Here is an 18,869-nt window from a genome sequence, read left to right as displayed (position 1 = left end):
AGGAAATCCTGGAAGATGCCTGTTGCTGTACATTTAGCTATAGGAAAATAGCTGGAAACTTCTCTGGCTATCTCTCTCCTCCTCCACTGGCCAGAAAATGTGTATGTTGGGAGAGGGCTACAGCAGAGAAAAGGTAGGTTTGGAGGGGTTTGAATGGGAGACATATTGCACGTGTACAATACATCGTCTGATCAAAGATCTTGGCCATCGTTATTTTTGAAAAAAATACTCCTCTGTGTAGCTTTACCAATTGTCCATATGTGTTAAGCTGAAATAAACTTTGTTCACAGCTTGTCCTAAAGGTTGGTATGGCAAGAACTGCCTACAGTGTTGCTCCTGTCAAAATCAAGCTACTTGTAACCATACAACTGAACACTGCATATGCCCAAGAGCTTGGACTGGAACAGCCTGTGGACTGGGTAGATTCCAACAAAGACCATAAACTTTGCTTGTTTTGTTTATTTAACTCAGTTTATCTCCATCACTGAAGTTCTTGTGGTGAGCAACAATCACCTTGATTACATTTCATTTTACCAGAGTTGAGGGGCTTAGACACCACAACTGAGTTCTCATTTGTAACCTTGAAGTGAAACTCTGTTTTGTTTCATCATAGAGTGTGCACATGGAAAATATGGAGAGAAGTGCCAACAGAATTGTAGCTGTAACAATGGTGGAATGTGTGATCACCGTTCAGGGAAATGCAGTTGTCATCCAGGCTGGATTGGGGACCATTGCGATACTGGTAAGAAATCTGATTTCAGTGCTTTTAATTTTATACAATGACCCATGATGATCCCTTTTCCTAATATTTATCTTAGTGTAACTTTCTGCAGTGTGTTAAACCTTCCTGCAGTACTGATTTCATTCTGTTTTGTAATGATGTGCTGTTTCTGCATACCTACGTTACCTCCCACAAATCTTTTTGATAGGAATCCAGAAGCTGAAGTAATAACACCTCTCAGTACTGGGGCATTCTCATTGATTTTTAATGGGAGACTTTAAAGTAAGACTTTGCCTAAGAATAGATTCAGGGTTTCCATCTTAAAAGCATTATATACTGAATAACTATTAGGGTTCAATCTACACGCTGTTCTTTTTCTGTCCTTTCAGATATGGTGACTCCAATCTTCCCTTTTTCTCTTTCAAGGTATGACTTTCTTTCCTTTTTTCAGATCTTTCTTCCTTGTCTTATATATGGCATTCACACTTCCCTCTCCCAACAATGCAAAATGATATAGCCTGTCTGTCTTAATTTGACATGGAGTATGATTGTCACTTAGGTAGGCCAAATGCTTTATATAAGTCAAGACTCTGAAAGCTTTCCCCTCACAGTGGAAGGCATTTCAGCTTCAAATAACATCTTCGTGGATCATGGTAGAGATCCAAGTATCTCTCCCCACTTTATAATCTAATCTGTGTTCAGTTTTATACTGCTGGAAGGGCAATGGAGGGAGACGCTTGGGATCTGTCAAGGGTCATGTAATATAGTAATCTGTAGTCCTTCACTAATCTTCTCCTTCTTTATAGAATTCCAGAATGCTTCTGTCCCCTTTTCCCCATCCCACATTCAAAAACCATATTTGACTGTCAAATCTTGGGAGAGAGGCATATTTTCTCAGTGACTACAGTTGGGTAGAATGTAGATCTACAAAAGCATATGTGTTTCATATTCATAGTCTAAATCCTTATGTATGCAAATCTGCAAATTTATAAGATGAATTGTGGGGAACCAATGGTCCTAGAGGTTTTACTGGACTGTGGCATCCACTGTCCCTCATCACTGGCAATGTTGATGGGATCCCACAACAAGCAATAACAATAGGAGCTTCATTTATATACCACTTCATACCACACTAAGCAGTCTCTAAGAAGTTTACAAATGTAAGGTAATTGTCCCCAATAAGCTGGGTACTCATTTCAATGACCAGCCATCTTCATCAATTTATGTATAAATTTTCAACGTCAATTATGCTGTAGGGCACATTAAGCATATTTGCGTTTCTAACAGACATTATTTGGCTTTTATTTGTTTTTGTTTTTCCTCCAGCTTGCTTGCCTGGCTTCTATGGCATTGGTTGTGCTGAGCATTGCAAATGCCCTTCAGGAGTCCCTTGCAACCATGTGAGTGGAGAGTGTGGCTGTCCTCCAGGTTTTGTGGGCAGTGGTTGTGAAAGAAGTAAGTCGTCTCTGTCATGAAGGAATAAGGTTAAATGTATGTCACATCCAAAGGCAGCATTGTATATAAAAAAATACTTGTCTCATCCAACAAAGCCATAAAGATATGGAAACACATGTTCTGTAGTGGTTTGCAACCACTCCTAGATGGGTTAGAAGATGACATTCTGAGTGAATTCTTCTCACTGTCTAGTCTGCAAGAACCATGGTAATTTCATTGTTTTGCCTTTAGGGATTTTGCTCCATGGTAACCAAGATGTTTTCTATGGAGAAGAGGGATGTTCGGCCCCCAAGCTCAATATAGAGTTTAAACAAACCACAGTGTCCTATGTTCAGATGAAATGGAGAACTGAGATTTCCTTTAAAGGAAGATATGAAAGCTTCCACCCTTCCTTGTGAATGTGAAAATGGAGGAGAGGGAAATATCTTGTAAGCTGAAGGCTCACCACAACTCATGCCCATTGGAGGAAATATGGCATCCCATTATAATTGACTTGAATTTTAATGATGTTTTTGTCCCATTGAACCTGGGGCCTGTTTTGTATGAACATATGTTCTGTTGAAAGACCCCATTGTTTATTCCACATTTAATTTCACAATACCATTGCAAATGCAAGTGTTAAAGCATTTATTCTGGCCACACACTTAGAGCTTTGTTGAAGTCTACTGAAGAGTCAGTTGTCTGCATCCACACTGCAGAAATAATCTATTTTAACTGGCAGGTCTCAGTGCTATGAAATCTGGGGAACTGTAGTTTTGTGAGACATTTAGCCCTTTCTGTCAGACAGCTCTGGTGCCACAACAAACTACAGTTCCCAGGATTCCATAGCACTGAACCATGGTTGCTGCAGCAGTGTAAACTGGATTATTTCTGCAATGCAGATGTAGCCTAACAAAACGTTCAAATCATTTTCAATGCAGTGGTTTCCATTTGTAGCCAATTAACACATTCAGAGGCATGTTATCATATGTTGTAATCAAGTGATGAAAAGTCACACAGTGTATATGCCGGTGCGAATTAGCCATTAAGTAACCTGGATGCTTTTTCGGTGTGTGTTCATCTTTGCTTTTGAAAATAAACACTTAAAAACACACTTTCATTTGTGGTGAGGAAAACAACACATAACATAAATCACAAGCATAAATGTAAGACCCGATGGCAAAAAGAAAATCAAGAAAGAAACTGCATAAACATTTGAAGCTGACTTGAAGCTTTCAGACATCTGTGGAGGAGCGAGTCACCCTGCATACATGGGGAACTCTCCTGAGTTTATTATTTTAGTTGATTTTCCTTGACATCAACCTATGACTTTCTCTAAGTGACAAGAAAATTGCAACTGGCCCTTGACAGTTGGGTACAAATTGAGTGAACAAAACAAAATCAAACCACAAAGTAATCCCCAAGAAACATAATAAACCCAAAGTCCCAAAGGGCAGCATTCTTCTGCAGGCACTGATCTTATTGAATAAATTCTACTCAGCTCTTTGTTTGAGTGCAATGTTTATCAAGACAAATGTAATTCATTGGTTTACATTTCCTCTTCCCTCAGCTTGTCTGCCAGGCACATATGGGGAGAACTGTAACCAACTATGTCAGTGCTCTGGAAAGAATGAAGAGTGCCACCATGTCACTGGAAAGTGTAGCTGCCTGCCAGGTTACTATGGAATCCACTGTGATCTTTGTAAGTGACGTCCGCTCTTAATCACCCTTTCTGATAAGCATTTGATTGGTTCATTGGTTAAGACTGAACTTCAGGATTTAGAACTTCAGACTTTGTTTTCTTAATGTTGTTGTTTTTAAAAACAACTTAAGGGCAGAGTCTATCTTGTTTTTATTAATTTTCATTTGGACTCTTTCCATCTGAAGAGTAGCATCCAAATACTTTAAATGAATAAAAGTGGAACTTCTATGCACTTTTCTTTATTTCTTTTTTAAACTTTCTTTTTTTAATACATGAACACTTCTATACAAAGAAGAAAGCTAAATGAAAAAGCAAAATTCCTTTTCTATCTTATGTTTGTTATTATATGTACGTACATATTTTCCTATTCCTTTGTCCACCCCAGATCCATCTTATGCTTATACAATTATGGTGAGAAGTTTGTACTGAATAATAAACTATTCTGTATAATAAACTAACTCATATCTTTTTTCACTAATTCGATATTGAAAGCTTTACTTACTCAAAATCTATTACTACAATTTGATCTTAGATTTCTATTTCTTCTGGTATGATATACCAGATGCATAAGATTTAGCTGCTCTCTTCCTTTACTCTTCCTTGTGTTTTGTCAGTCCATGAAACTTATTAAGCGCTTTTCTGAGATGGTAAAAAAAAGAAAACCTCTAATGTTATTGTTTAGGCAGATATTTAGCATCTGGGATTGTTTTTGTCATCTGTTCACATATTTTGCATATGTTTCTATAGATTGCCTGCTACCCATGAGAGCAAGTTGAATACTAAATGCTCTTCTGGAAACTGTAGTTTGCTGCACCACCAGTGTTCTCTGACAGAAAGGGCTAAATAGCTCACAAAACTACAACTCCTAGAATTCCACAGCCTTGAGCTATGGCAGTTAAAGCAATGTCAAACTGCATTAATTCTGTATTGTAGATGCAGCCTATGTTTGTAGAAACAGCCTGTTCCTATGGCTTTTAGTAACCAACTCAAGTACCTTGCTCTTCCTTCAGGTATATGCCTCAACATGATCACCATGCAGAAAGTTATATATCAAAAATATTTACCAAGTGAGCTCAGATATGTAGAATAATTCCATGAAGACTAAAGCTTGTCAGAAGTGAATGTAGAAATCAGATGTTATTTAGGATCACCCAGAGCACTAGCATTCAGCAAAGGAAAATCTATATGTAGGAAAAGCTTTTGTAGTATAATCCCCTTTCTGGAGTGGGAATTGCATGAGCAGACTAAGCAAGCATTGTATACACTGAGATACTGTACTGATCTAGATGTGATGCATCCAATGCCAAAGCTAACAAAATGAAATTCAACACAGAGAAATGTAAGGTACTGCACTTAGGGCAGAAAAATAAAATGCACAGATATAGGATGGGGGGCACCTGGCTGAATGAGACTACATGTGAAAGGGATCTGGGAGACCAAGTAGACCACAAGTTGAACATGAGTCAACAGTGCGATGCGGCAGCTAACAAGGCCAATGCGATTTTAGGCTGCATCAATAAAAGTATAGTGTCTAGATCAAGAGAAGTAATAGTGCCACTGTATTCTGCTTTGGTCAGGCCCCACCTAGAATACTGTGTCCAGTTCTGGGCACCACAATTCAAAAAGGACATTGAGAAACTGGAGCGTGTCTAAAGGAGGGCGACTAAAATGGTGAAATGTCTGCAAACCATGCCCTATGAGGAATGACTCAGGGAGCTGGGGATGTTTAGCCTGGAGAAAAGAAGGTTAAGAGGTGATATGATAGCCCTGTTTAAATATTTGAAAGGATGTCATATTGAGGAGGGAGCAAGCTTGTTTTCTGCTGCTCCAGAGAACAGGACCCGGAGCAATGGATGCAAGCTCCAGGAAAAGAGATTCCACCTCAACATTAGGAGGAAGTTCCTGACAGTAAGGGCTATTCGACAGTGGAACAAACTCCCTCGGTGTGTAGTGGAGTCTCCTTCCTTGGATGGCATTCTGTCGGGGATGCTTTGATTTGGATTTCCTGCATGGCAGGGCGTTGGACTGGATGGCCCTTGTGGTCTCTTCCACCTCTATGATTCTATGATTCTATGTCACCGTAATTTGTACTGCAAAATAAGGATGAAAGTGTATATTTCCTTTGTTGTTGTTGTTGTTGTTGTTCTTTGTTATTGCAATATAAATAATTGCTGGAGTTTATGATCCCAATCATGAATCTTTATCTGATTCATTTTGATAATCCCTACATATTCACAGTCATGGCAATAGTGTAGGGAATAGGGATTGTAAAAGTCCCCTGATCCTGCCTCAGCACAAGCTGATGTGAACAACAGAGTTTTGGTCTCCTTTCAATTGGGATACAGCAGTCTGACATTTCCACTCCCTTCTGGAAGTGATCTTCATTGCAAGGAGAAATTGCAACAGGTATCCTGTTTGTGATTGTCACACTGGAGATCACTGGTAGGAGGAGGTGAAAACAACGGTCTGCTGTGTTCTGACTGAGAAGACAATAGATATCCATAATTCACAGAAACTGCTGCCCAGTAATGCAGGATTGTGGGGAACAGGCAAGGATATGCTACTTAGTTGAGTTTACTAAGTATAGTTAACTAAGTTGCCTATCTGTATCTATTTATAAGTGCTGTAAAATATCGAAATATAGAAATTAAACATAATGATGACCAATAATGTACATTTCCAATTATGCTGTAGTGCAGTGGGAAACACACATCGGGCATTTCCCCCTTGCTCAGTGGGAGAAAGGTGTGTTATAAATTAATTAAACAAATGAACAGCAACAAAAAACAACCCAAACATCACAAACACTATGTGCAGCTACATGTCTGGTTTCATACATAACTGTAAGGGGCAAAGACTATATGCACTTTGCACAAGAATTGCTGCAGATATGCTAAAGAAATTATTGATGCAACCAGAACTGATTGCAATCTACAAATCTGGGATTTATAGAAATATACAAATCAAAATGTTATGAACTCAGAGAGATACAGACTCCAAGTTTCCAAGCTCCATCTTTAGTATATATCTTTGCATATATTTATATCCCATGCTCCCTTAATCATTTTAAGTCTATGGGGCAAGGTAAGAAATAAATTTCTATTGAACAACCAATTTATAGATGTGAGGAATTTATTGCAAAGCACATTCTGCTGAGGGATGATATTCATCCCAATTATGCATTTGCAGTTTTATTAAAGTTAAAAGCATTAATAGATGAATTACTATGATCAATCAATCAGTGCGTTTATCACAGTCTTTGAATAGTGTACATTTTTGAAGAAAAATATGCTAATTTATTGTATCCCCTGTAAAAGGGTGTTTAATACAGATGGCTGCATGAAAAGCAAAGATGAGTGCATCTTTTTGATTTAAGCAATGAACTTGACATGGTTTCCCTTGCTGAGAGACGTTCATGCTTATTTCAGTTACTGAATATGATAGTTGATGATGTATCTTACTTAAACTACAGCAAAATGTTCTAATACAGCTGAAGAGAAAAAATATCTGTAGATATTTGAAGGATAGTTGCAAGACTGATAAAAAAATTAGTAGTGTCTTATAAGAAATGGAAAAAGCCAGTGTGGTGTCATAGTTTGAGGGCTGGACTAAGACTCTGGAGACTAGTATTCGAATCCTGGCTTGGCTATGGAACCCAACTGGATGACCCTGGTTAAGTCACACACTCACAGCCTCAGAGGATGGCAATGGCAAACCCCCCTCTGAAGAAAACTGCCAAGAAAACCCAGTGATAGGGTTGCCTTAGGGTTGCCAAAGTCAGAAATTACTTAAAGGGCAACCAACAACAAAAATATGGCAAAATTTTAACTGAGTGACATCTTGGGTATTTTCTGACTTCATGAAAGTTCAAATATATTGCAGGTGTAAAAATACCCCATTTCCACAATACCTAAGCACCAAGAACCAGAAGCACATGCTCACATGAAGTGGAATGTTTGTTTTGCGGAGATGTCACTTCTCCATTCTGTGCAAAAGAGAAAAAAGTCACAAAAAAAAATCAACCCACTTCTGAACCCTCAAAATTAGGAAACAAACCCAAACTCTAAAAGAAAACATATGCAATTTATTTCCAAGAAAAACTAAAATTATTTGTTAATATGGGACCATTTTTACCACAATTAAAAAAACAATCTCTTCTAATGGACCATTCTTTGAGCCAGAAAATGAAAAAAAGTAAAGAAAAGAAAAGAAAAAAAAAGAATAGCATACAATTGAATCCAGATATGAAAGAGATGCATCTCAGAATATATGCAGTGATGTTTATTATTGAAAAACCCAATGTGTTTTGGTCTGTTAATATTTTAAAGCCTCCTTAGGGAGCTGAAGCAAAACAATCTGTGGACATTTCTGATGTAAAAGACTCCAATATATCTTATTGGCAACTGAAAACATACAAATTGTTCTCTTTGATGCTGTAGTGGTAGTTGCAAGCAAATTTCCCACCTATGGTGCACCATCTGCTGGTTTTCTTATCTACTGTCATACTATAGGAATAAGAGTGAGTGGATTTCTGTAGCATATGACATTCTGTTGAATGGTGACATATGACTTGTGTCCAGGCTATCTGAAGGACTGTATTCTCCCATATGAGCCTGTCCAGGCATTAAGATCTTCAGGGGAGGCCTTTCTTTCTGTATTACCCACACAGGCACATGGGACTTGGGATAGGGACTTCTCAGAGGCTGTACATAGATTCTGGAATTCCTTTCCTAATTAGCCAAGACTAGTTGTTCTTAATTCTGCAGAAAATTAAGTTACTTTTTAAACATTACCTTTGGGTATACTTTTACCTGTTTCATGTTTTTTTTTTTAGAAAAAAATCTGTATATGGGCCATAACAGACGGCCCAAAAAAAGCCTGCTTCTGGACATCGTCGGCAGGTGGCATTTAGATGCTGCATGGCCCAACAATGCTGGGAAGCCGGCTTGAAGCCATGTGGCTGCCTAGATGTGGGCAGCTTCATGACACTCTGGCAGTGCAGTGTTTGTACGCCACACAGAGCCGGAGCATCATGAAGCTGCCATGGGGCTGCAGTGGGGCTGGCAAAACTGCCGAAAAAGGAGCAGATCTTATCTGCTTTTTTTTCCAGCCAGGTTCAACACAGACTGGGGCCACAGCATGTGTTTGCCATGGCCCCAATCCATCTTCAGAAGGTGCTGTTTCAAGACACCCCTTCTGTCCTATCTGTCCCCCCCCCCCAATGTTTTAATTATTGTAAACTTCCTTCAGCTGCCTTCTAGGGGAAAAGCGGGATAAATAAAATAATAAGAAACAAAAACAACAGCAATCATGTCCATTAGAGCTTTAGTCAGCAGTTTTTGTTACAGTCTGCCCTCTGCATCCACAGATTCAACTAACAATAGTTTGAAAATATTCACACACACACATATAAAATTCCAGAAAACAAACCTTGATTTTGCCATTTTATATAAGGGATGCCATTTTACTGCACCATTATATGTAATGGGACTTGAGCATCTACAGAATTTGGTATCCAGGGGGTTCTGAAAACAAACTCCAGTGGATATTGAGGATCCACTGTATTTCCCATCAACATTACTTTAGCATATCATAACACTATGCATGAGAAGCCTTCAAGATGCTTGGTCATCAACTACCCTACTCAGGTCTTGCAATATTAGGGCCATGGCTTCCTTGATTGAATGAATCCAGCTGTAGTTTTGTCTCCCTTTTTACCTATTAACTTCTATTTTATTAAGCAGTATTGTATTTTCCAGTTAATCATGTCATCTCATGATATGTCCATAATACGACAGACAGCCTCAGTCTAGTCATCTTGGTTTCTAGAGAGAGTTCGGGCTTGAATTGCACTAAGACCCATTCATTGTCTTTTTAGCATTCCATGATATCTATGGAACTCTTCTCTGTCACCACATTTCAAATGAGTTGATTTTCTTCCTGTTAGCTTCCCCCCCCCCCCCCCCCGTGTTTATCTTTCATAGCCATACATAGAAATCTGTTCGCAAACATCTGGGTGATGAAAAATGCCTGAATGCTCCTAAATGTCAGTGTGGAAACATGGTTCAACTAGTGTTGTCACCACACTATAGTCAAGCTGAGGTTCCTATGATGTTTCAGGCTGCCTCCCAGGTATTTATTTATTTGTTCATCTATGCTTCCCTTTATAGTAACTATATGCAAATGGATCTTGTAGCACCTTTGCTACTAACCAAAAGAAACAAATTGGTAGCCTAAGCTTTCATAGGCTTGAGCCCCTTTGCTCAGATGCATATCTGAAGTCTATAGAAGTCTTTGAAATTTACCTTTATAATACCTAGTATCTTAGCACTGCTGCATTTTATGCCACATTCATCTGGTTTGTTGGGATTTACTTATGGAATCAGCACTAATCTCTGAACACAAGGAGCTGTTCATCTGTAGATAAAGCCATCCCTGGTTTATATAATGTTTGAAGCTCCTCAATAAACAATAGCCCACATCTTCTGAAGGGCAGCTAATCAATGGCTATATGCACCCATCTTATCTGACTTTTGCTTTCTCAAAGTATTCAAGTGTCTTGTGAATACAGAAACTATCTTCAGGATCATTATTATGCTCTGAATTGGAAGCATCTTGAGAATGGTACATTTCTATTTCCATGCCAAAAAGTGAATGATAGAAGATCACACATTCAAAATCTATTAGATTCTGCAAAATTATTTACTTATTCTATGCCACTGTTAGACCAACCAATAACTGCAGCTGAATAAAACAAAAACAATGAAACAGTGACTAGAAGAAGCATATAAAGAAGCTAGGACAAAACCAGCAGGAGAGAGTCAAAAACTCAAAACCAATGCTTCTTAAGTTATGGGAGACTGGGAAGGTATTTTCCCTATGTGCTACAGACCAGCACCATATTGGTATGCATTGAGTACATCTGCCCCCCCCCCCCCCCCCACTTTGTTCTCTGAAACTCATCAGGGAGCAGCAGCCAGTGGCTCACTGACTGGCTCTGGTCCATGGACTACCATTTTCATCAGCATTGTCTTAGAATGTATTGCACCAAAATGAAATCAGAAAAGTGCTAAATTCTAAACATACTAAAAGTAAGGCTTCACATACTTGAGAGATAAAAATATATCCAACTGGTGCTGAAGATGTGCATGTGGGTTCCAGTGGATGCCTGTTTTGGCAAGGAGTTGCAATAAATTACTTCTTGGCCCCGTATGTTTCTATGAAAAGACTGTAACAAAGGCAACAGATAAGTCTTTCTCAGTAGGGCAGTTCACAGACAAGGTGCCACCACCATTGAAAAGCTCTCACACATACTGTATATACTCATGTATAAGACTAGAAGTTTTAGTCAAAAAATTGACCCAAAAAATCTGGATAAGTCAACTTATCCATGGGTCAATGTAAGTAATGTGCTTTAACTCTCATAAAAATAGAAACCATCCCCTGATGAAATGCAATGGTGTAGTTTCTCCTGGAAGTGCTGCCCCCTTCTGCTCTTTCATCCATCCATCCTTCCGTGTGAACACAAGCAGTTATGCCTCCTGCAATTTTGCAAGTTCTTTGGCATCATTTCCCTTTGCTTCACCATTTAGACCCTTGGTTTCATGGCCTTAAGAAGCATTTTATCATATATAAATGAGTACAGGATGGAATGAGAGAAATCCTAACCATAGGCAAAGTGTGAAAGTTCTTTGACATCACTGAGCAGAAGGCATACATTGGCTTACACTCATGATGAGGTTGTATCATGCACAAACATAAAGCCTTGGAGGAACTGTAGTGTTTGTTTCTTATTTATAAATGATTGGTGTTCTACAAGATTCCTGACAGCTGGTAAGAGTAAAAGGGATGAAGCATGTGAGAAAATCTTAGGAGGAAAATCTTGTCTAAATAGGGTGATAGTGCATATCATCGTGAATTAGCATAATAATCTATATTCCCAACTTTATAATTAATTTACTCCTTTTGCCTCATCAAGTTTTCACAGTAAAAGACATTCATAAGTGGTTTAACAGTGCCTCCTTTTGTGCGGTACTAACAAGGGCTATCTAAAGTGCTACTGCTGATGTTTGTAAGAGATGTTACTGCTATTGCCACCACCCACTATGGCTGCTGTCCAGTAACATCCCCTCACCCGGTTGATGTATTTTGGCTTACTGGGCCTGGCTCTTCAGCAAAAAGCATGTCATACTTTGGAGGCCCTACCAGTAGCAATGCTACCATCAACATAGCCTCTTTCTTCCTAGGAGCACATAGTCCTAACACAACAGAAAGGCAGTACAAACTGGGGATAGGGAAACTTTGGCGCGGTACAGAGTGCCAAAAAGAGGCGCCTCCCCAGTGCCTCTCTTTGCTCTGCAGGAGTGCTGCAGCAACCAAATTCTGTGGTGCTGCTACAGAGCAAAAAAGGAGTGCCTGGAAGCGGCTCCTTTTTGCAGTGCCACTGTGATGCCAGAAAGCACCAGAGCTGGAAGCGGCACAGCTGCGATGTCACCGTTCTGTGCCCAGTCTGGTGGGCGTGCTGCAGCTGCAGCGTGTTCATGACGTGCAAGGATTGCCGGGCGTGTGGGCACTCCACCCACCAGGCAGCCCTCGCACGTGACAAGGATGCCGCAAAGGCCCATCTGTTCTGGGCCATAGTTTCCTTATTCAGGACATAATATGGAGAAACAGAATGATTTCCCATTGGCAAGAGGGTCAGACAGTGCTGCATGTTACCATCTCATTTAATGTATGTGCCTAACATATCATATGGAAAGCAAGATTTGACCGAGAAGAAGGGGAAAGAACATTAACAATTTAAGATATCCAACTAACACCATTCTACTAGCAGAAAATAGCAGAGACTTGGAATGATTACTGAAGATACTCAAGAAAGAAAGTGTAAACACAGGTTTACAGTTAAATATTGAGAAAACAAAAATATTGACCACAGATGAGTTACAGATTATGAAGACATTGAAATAGATATTTTCCATACCTTGGCTCAGTCAATCAGATTTGCAGTAAAAAACAACAACAGAAGACTGGGATGTGGGAGGACAGCTGTGAAGATAACTAGGCAAAGTCCTCAAATGTTTTGCCAAGAAATCCCCATAAGTTCACATTAGGGTCACCGTAAGTCAGAAATGAGGGCACACAGCAACCATGGATTACCAAAAAGATAACTAGAATAATAGAATCACAGAATGGAAGTTGGAAGAGACCTCAAGGGCCATCAGATCCAACCCGCTGCCATACAGGAAAACAAAGCATGAAATAGCATTAGAAGCAAAAAATAACTAACCTGAGATTATTGTATTTTGGACAAATCGTGAGACAATATGACTCAGTGGAAAAGACAACAATACTTATCATATTCAAAGGCAGTGGGAAACGAGGAAGACCATATTAAGATGGATTGAGTCAATCAAGGAAGCCACAGCCATGATTTTACACGACCTGAGCAATGCTGTTGATGAGCAGAGTTCTTGCAGGTCTCTCATGCATGAGGTCGCCACAAGTTGAAGCAGACTTTATAACAAATATCAAAGTGACTAACACAGAAGGGTGTAAAAATGAGCTATTTTAAAAAAGAAAGAAAGAAAGATGTTTCTAAATTCTTCTCCAAGTTCTCAGACCAATGTTATATGTTGAGTTCCTTGTGAGTTTTTTATTGAGAATGTCAAGGTCACTAGCCCTCAAAAAGTTCCTAAGAGGCTTAGGACATTAAAACTAAGCATGGATGCTGGTTTCAGAAAGAATATGCTTCAATTTACCATAAATCAAAAGTGATCTGTAAAGTCAGCTTCTTAAGTCACACAGTATTCATAGGAGCATACAAATTAAAACAAATTGTTATCCTGTCTCAAGACATTTAGAGTAACCTGAAGAACAAGCTTCCAGTTTTTGCAAGCCTCCCTTAACAATAACTTTTTTAATGTTTGCAGAGCCAGATGCCATATGACTTTTTAATGCTTTAAGAAAATGTTTGTAGAGCAGAGCATATGTGATGACTGATAAGAAACAGTGACTTGTGTGGTTTAAAAAGGAGGAAGATCATTAACTGTCTTAATATTTGCAGCTTGCTCCTTGCTGTTCATCTCTTCCTGTAAGAATAAGAGTAAAAATGATCCCTTCCTTTCTAGTATAGATTTTGGCAGACGGTATTATTTTCTGCACACAAACTAGAAAGCTAGATGGAATTATTTTAACCTTCTGCATTCTTTTAGCACTGAGCCCACAGGAATAGATGGGGTTTCATCCCTGGGCTAAAGGCATGCAAAAGAAGGCAAAAAGAAGGCAGACTCTAGCAAGGAAGCTTCTGCTATATACCAAGTCTATCACCAAGTCTATATACCATTGTCCATCTTGGACAATATTATCTGAACTGACAGCATTTCAACCACCTTTCAAACAAGAGTCTTTTCCACAACTACCCGCAGTAACTGGGGATTGAACCATGAACTTTTGGGATATAAAACATGTGCGGTTTGCACATACATCACTTGATAATATGGTACTTACATAGCTTTGCAGTACTTGAGGCATGACTCCAACTAGAGCTTTATTCAAGCATTTATTTCATTTTTGGAACATGTACAACATTCGGAGCTCATGCAAAGTTTGGAAATCACTTGAGGAAATAATGCAGTCCCTTATCACACAACTAATTTTGCCATTTTTTCAATGGAGATTCTGGCTTGTACAAAGTTTCAGTCCAGCACAACTATGCTGGTAGGGATTTTGACTCCTCAAGTGTTAAGTAGTGTTTAGAACTGTCTGTAGTTCTCAAGTTCTTACTAGAAAAACAGTGAGCTGACATGAGCAATGCAAATATTTGCCCTCCATATCCACAGATTTTTTATCCATGGATTCAACCATCCAGGGTATGTATATATATATATATATATATATATATCAAAACAAGGTTTGATTTTTGGAATAATTCATTCGTGTGTGTGTGTGTGTACACACACACACACACACACACACACACACACACACACACACGAATGAATTATTCCAAAAATCAAACCTTGTTTTTTTCAGTAGTTGAGGCATTGAATCCATGGATAAAAAATCTGTGGATACAGAGAGCTCAATCAAATGCCATAAAGAGAAAATATTTGCACTACTCATGTCAGCAAACTGTTTCTCTAGTGAGAACTACAGATAGTCCTTTATTCTATTCTATTCTATTCTATTCTATTCTATTCTATTATATAAAAAATTGATACTTTATTTTGAATTTACATGCACCACATTAAAACACACGCACATTTTAAAACAAAAGATATATCTGATCCTCAAAAGAACCTAGCATAGGCTATTTATCCTACAGTTCCATACCTTACATACTTACATTCACTTTCTCCCTTCCTATATTACCCTTCTGATTCTCTCTATCCTCTCACCATCCTAGCTGTTTCTTTCTTAACTCCTCAGTCTTCAATCTCCTTTTTCTCTTTTTTAATCCCTCCTTTCCTTTTCTGCCATCCTACCCTTCATCTACTCATTTCTTCCTCATCTTCCACTTTCATCTTCTTACCTTCTTGCCCTCTACTTACTCCTACCTTCTTCACATACTCAAATCTTTATCCACTTACTACACCTTCCATAAACCTTTCATCACTCTTCCATACCTAAAATGATCCTAAGTCATTACCTAATATAATATATAATATATAGTCCTAATATAATATATAATGGACTTGAGCAGCTACAGATGTTTTTGTATCCATGGGGTGTTCCTGGAACCAAACCCCAGCATATACCAAGGGCCCACTGTATGCACCACATGTACATCAATATATAATTAAATGACCAGGTTAATTTGCTCAGATGAAGTCACTTCTATCTTTCTACAGTACATAGAAATGTACATATGTCTGCTAATCATCCAGAGGTCAAAGGATTTCCCTCTGCTCATTTCCAACACACACTGTGAGCACTACTGGACAATGTATCTTGGTAATCATTCTATCAGATTCCAAATTATCCTTGCCACAGCTTGTTCAGACCAAATACAAGTCAAGGTGTAGTCAGAATTTGCTCACCTTTTCATTCTTCAAGAAATTTGCTTTAGAAAGGAAACAAAGATAAACTACTCCTGAGGACACATTTGCCATAACAGAATATGCAGCTAGGGGGCACTAGCTTGATTACAAAGTCTGACAAGTACATAAAAGGTCAGGTATGTATTAAAACATGTTTTTGATGCCCCAAAAACTGAGGATTTCTGGTATGCTACTAAAAAAAAAAAAAATGAAGAGATCAGCTATTCCTTCCCTAGTCAATTTGCCAAATGCTGTAAACCTCTTTATGTATGGAGATCTATTGTTTAAATAAAAATGTCACCTGATAAGGAGATGAGAGAGAACCTTCTCAACGGCTGCTCCTTCAGTGGGAGGGTAGGCTGCCCACGCACCCTCTCTATGGCAAAACAGAATTATTACAAATCATTGATCTCCGCCAATGAGAGGCGCCCGCAGCGTTTGTTCTCCATCTTCAACTCGTTGCTTAAACCTCCCTCTCCTCCTGTTTCTTCATCATTCTCTCCTAATGACTTTGCTAACTATTTCATCTCTAAGATTACCACTATTCGCTCTGAGATAGTCCCTCCTGATTCTTCTTCTGCTCTTAATCTTCTATCGCCTTCGCCTAACAAATTTTCTGTCTTTCCTCCTGCCTCTTTGGATGAACTCTCTACACTTCTGAACTCTTCCAAACCTGCAACCTGTCCTCTTGATCCAATTCCTACTCCTCTTCTAATCTCTATAGCTCCCTCCTTTCTGCCCTCGCTTCTCCATATCTTCAATCTCTCTCTCTCTACAGGCTCCTTCCCGTCCGACTTCAAACATGCTCTCATTTCCCCAATTCTGAAAAAACCTTCCCTTGACCCCTCCTCTTTGTCTAGCTATCGTCCGATTTCTCTTCTCCCCTTTCTTTCTAAGGTTTTGGAACGGGTTGTTTATTTACGCTGTCTTAAGTTTCTTGAAACCAACTCCATCCTTGATCCCTTTCAGTCTGGTTTCTGCCCAAGGCATTCCACAGAGACAGCTCTCACTAAGATCACGAATGACCTTTTACAGGCCAAGGCTAATGGCCTTTACTCTGTTCTCATCCTTCTCAATTTGTCTGCAGCCTTCAACACTGTTGATCACTGTCTCCTAATTGACATACTCTCTGACCTTGGGTTCTCAGACTCTGTTCTCGACTGGTTTAGATCTTACTTGTCTGGCCAATCTTTTGCAGTAGTTGCAGGGGGTCAGACTTCTTCTCCTGTTCCCTTATCTGTTGGAGTTCCCCAGGGCTCTGTTCTGGGTCCCCTTCTGTTTTCTCTCTACACACTGTCCTTAGGAAAACTCATCCGTTCTTTTGGTTTTTCCTACCATCTGTATGCTGATGACACCCAGCTATTTCTTTCTGCCCCTGACCTTTCTCCAAGGCTTGAACAGCAAGTCTCGTCTTGCCTCACAGCTGTCTCGCAGTGGATGCACCATAGGCGTTTGAAGCTCAACATGTCCAAGACGGAGCTTCTTGTCTTTCCTCCTAAACCCACCTTTCAACACTCCTTTTCTGTCTCTGTGGACAACATTTCTATTCAACCAGTCCAGCAAGCCCGCAGTCTTGGTTTTATCTTTGACTCTTCTCTGTCGTGTATCCCTCAGATCCAGACCACAGCAAAGGCTTGTAGATTCTTTTTGTACAATATTGCCAAAATCCGACCATATCTCTCCGCCTCTACTGCCAAGATCCTGGTCCATGCCCTAGTGATCTCACGACTGGATTACTGTAACGTCCTCCTGGCTGGGCTTCCTCTTTCTCACCTCCGTCCTTTAATCTCTGTCCAGCATTCAGCTGCATGCATTATCACTTCCACCCACCACTCTGACCACATCTCTCCTGTGTTGGCATCCCTTCACTGGCTCCCTCTCCCTTTCCGCATTCAGTATAAGCTCCTGCTGTCGACGTTCAAAGCCCTCCATGGACTGGCCCCTCCTTACTTATCAGACCTTCTTTCTCCTCACCTTCTCACTCGGGCCCTCCGTTCTGGTAGTCAAGGGTTCCTGTCTCAGCCCAGGATTTCCTCTGCCCCATCCCGGATTCGCCCCTTTTCACTTGCTGCCCCTCACTCCTGGAACCTTCTTCCCCCACAAGCAAGAGCCATCATCTCTTTAACTAGCTTCAAAACGGAGTTGAAAACCATCCTGTTCAGAGAAGCCTTCCCAGGCATTGCATAATTGTCGCTTACTATCTGACGTTCTTTTGTTTATCGAACCATTTCCTGTATTGCTATGTATTGTATATGTATTATCCTACTTGATAGTATGTATTTTCCCTGGATGAAGATTAACCTTCCATTTTGAAGCCAAGCCCTCCCTCCAGTCCATCTGCCTTGGTCCAGGCCTCGGAGGTAGAGAGGAACTGCTGGACCTCTTACCCTTTCCCGCCACCACTCCCTTCTCCTTCTGTGTCATGTCTTTTTAGATTGTAAGCCCGAGGGCAGGGAACCGTCTAACTAAAAAGATTGCATGTACAGCGCTGTGTAAATTTACAGCGCTTCATAAATAAAGGTTAATAATAATAATAATAATAATAATTTCCTTTCGCCAGCAGGCAAAAACATTCTTATTTAATCAGGTTTTTAATGCTTAAGCAGGGAAGGGTTGTTTTTTTTTTAATGCCAATATGTGTTTTATTGTTTTTAACTTTTGTATGTTTTTAAATCAATTTTACAGCGTTATAATATGGTGTGTTAAAATTTGACTTGAACTTCTTGTAAACATTTTTAATGTGTTATGGAAGACACCTGGAAAAAAGGTGGCATATAAATTAAGTAAGTAAGTAAGTAAATAAAACTTTAACTTTCATTCATTTTTAAGAAAGTAAAGACCTGAATTTGCTTTTAGTCTCCTATTCTTGGGACAAAAATGTGGACATTTGTTATGTTTTAAGTCAAAATTATGAGTAGATGAAAAACTGGCAGTGTTTCACCTGATATTGCTATACTGAGGAAAGAGTTTTTAG

General features: G+C 39.4%; 1 protein-coding gene across 1 annotated transcript in view; it reads left to right on the top strand.

The window, feature by feature from the left end:
- The window catches only part of LOC149318034 (uncharacterized), a 99,331-nt gene that overhangs the window by 59,511 nt on the left and 20,951 nt on the right, over positions 1-18,869 (top strand). Inside the window, exons 16-18 of the mRNA XM_089508897.1 lie at positions 614-742; positions 2,048-2,176; positions 3,726-3,857. Of these exons, the coding sequence (XP_089365023.1) occupies positions 614-742; positions 2,048-2,176; positions 3,726-3,857 (390 nt within the window). The remainder of the gene's footprint in view (positions 1-613; positions 743-2,047; positions 2,177-3,725; positions 3,858-18,869) is intronic.

The sequence above is a fragment of the Sceloporus occidentalis genome, unplaced genomic scaffold (assembly GCF_023333645.1).
Source record: "Sceloporus occidentalis isolate IW3139 unplaced genomic scaffold, rSceOcc1.0.p SCAF_2, whole genome shotgun sequence".
Taxonomy (NCBI): Eukaryota; Metazoa; Chordata; class Lepidosauria; order Squamata; family Phrynosomatidae; genus Sceloporus; species Sceloporus occidentalis.
This window is presented reverse-complemented; position numbering and strand designations above follow the sequence as displayed.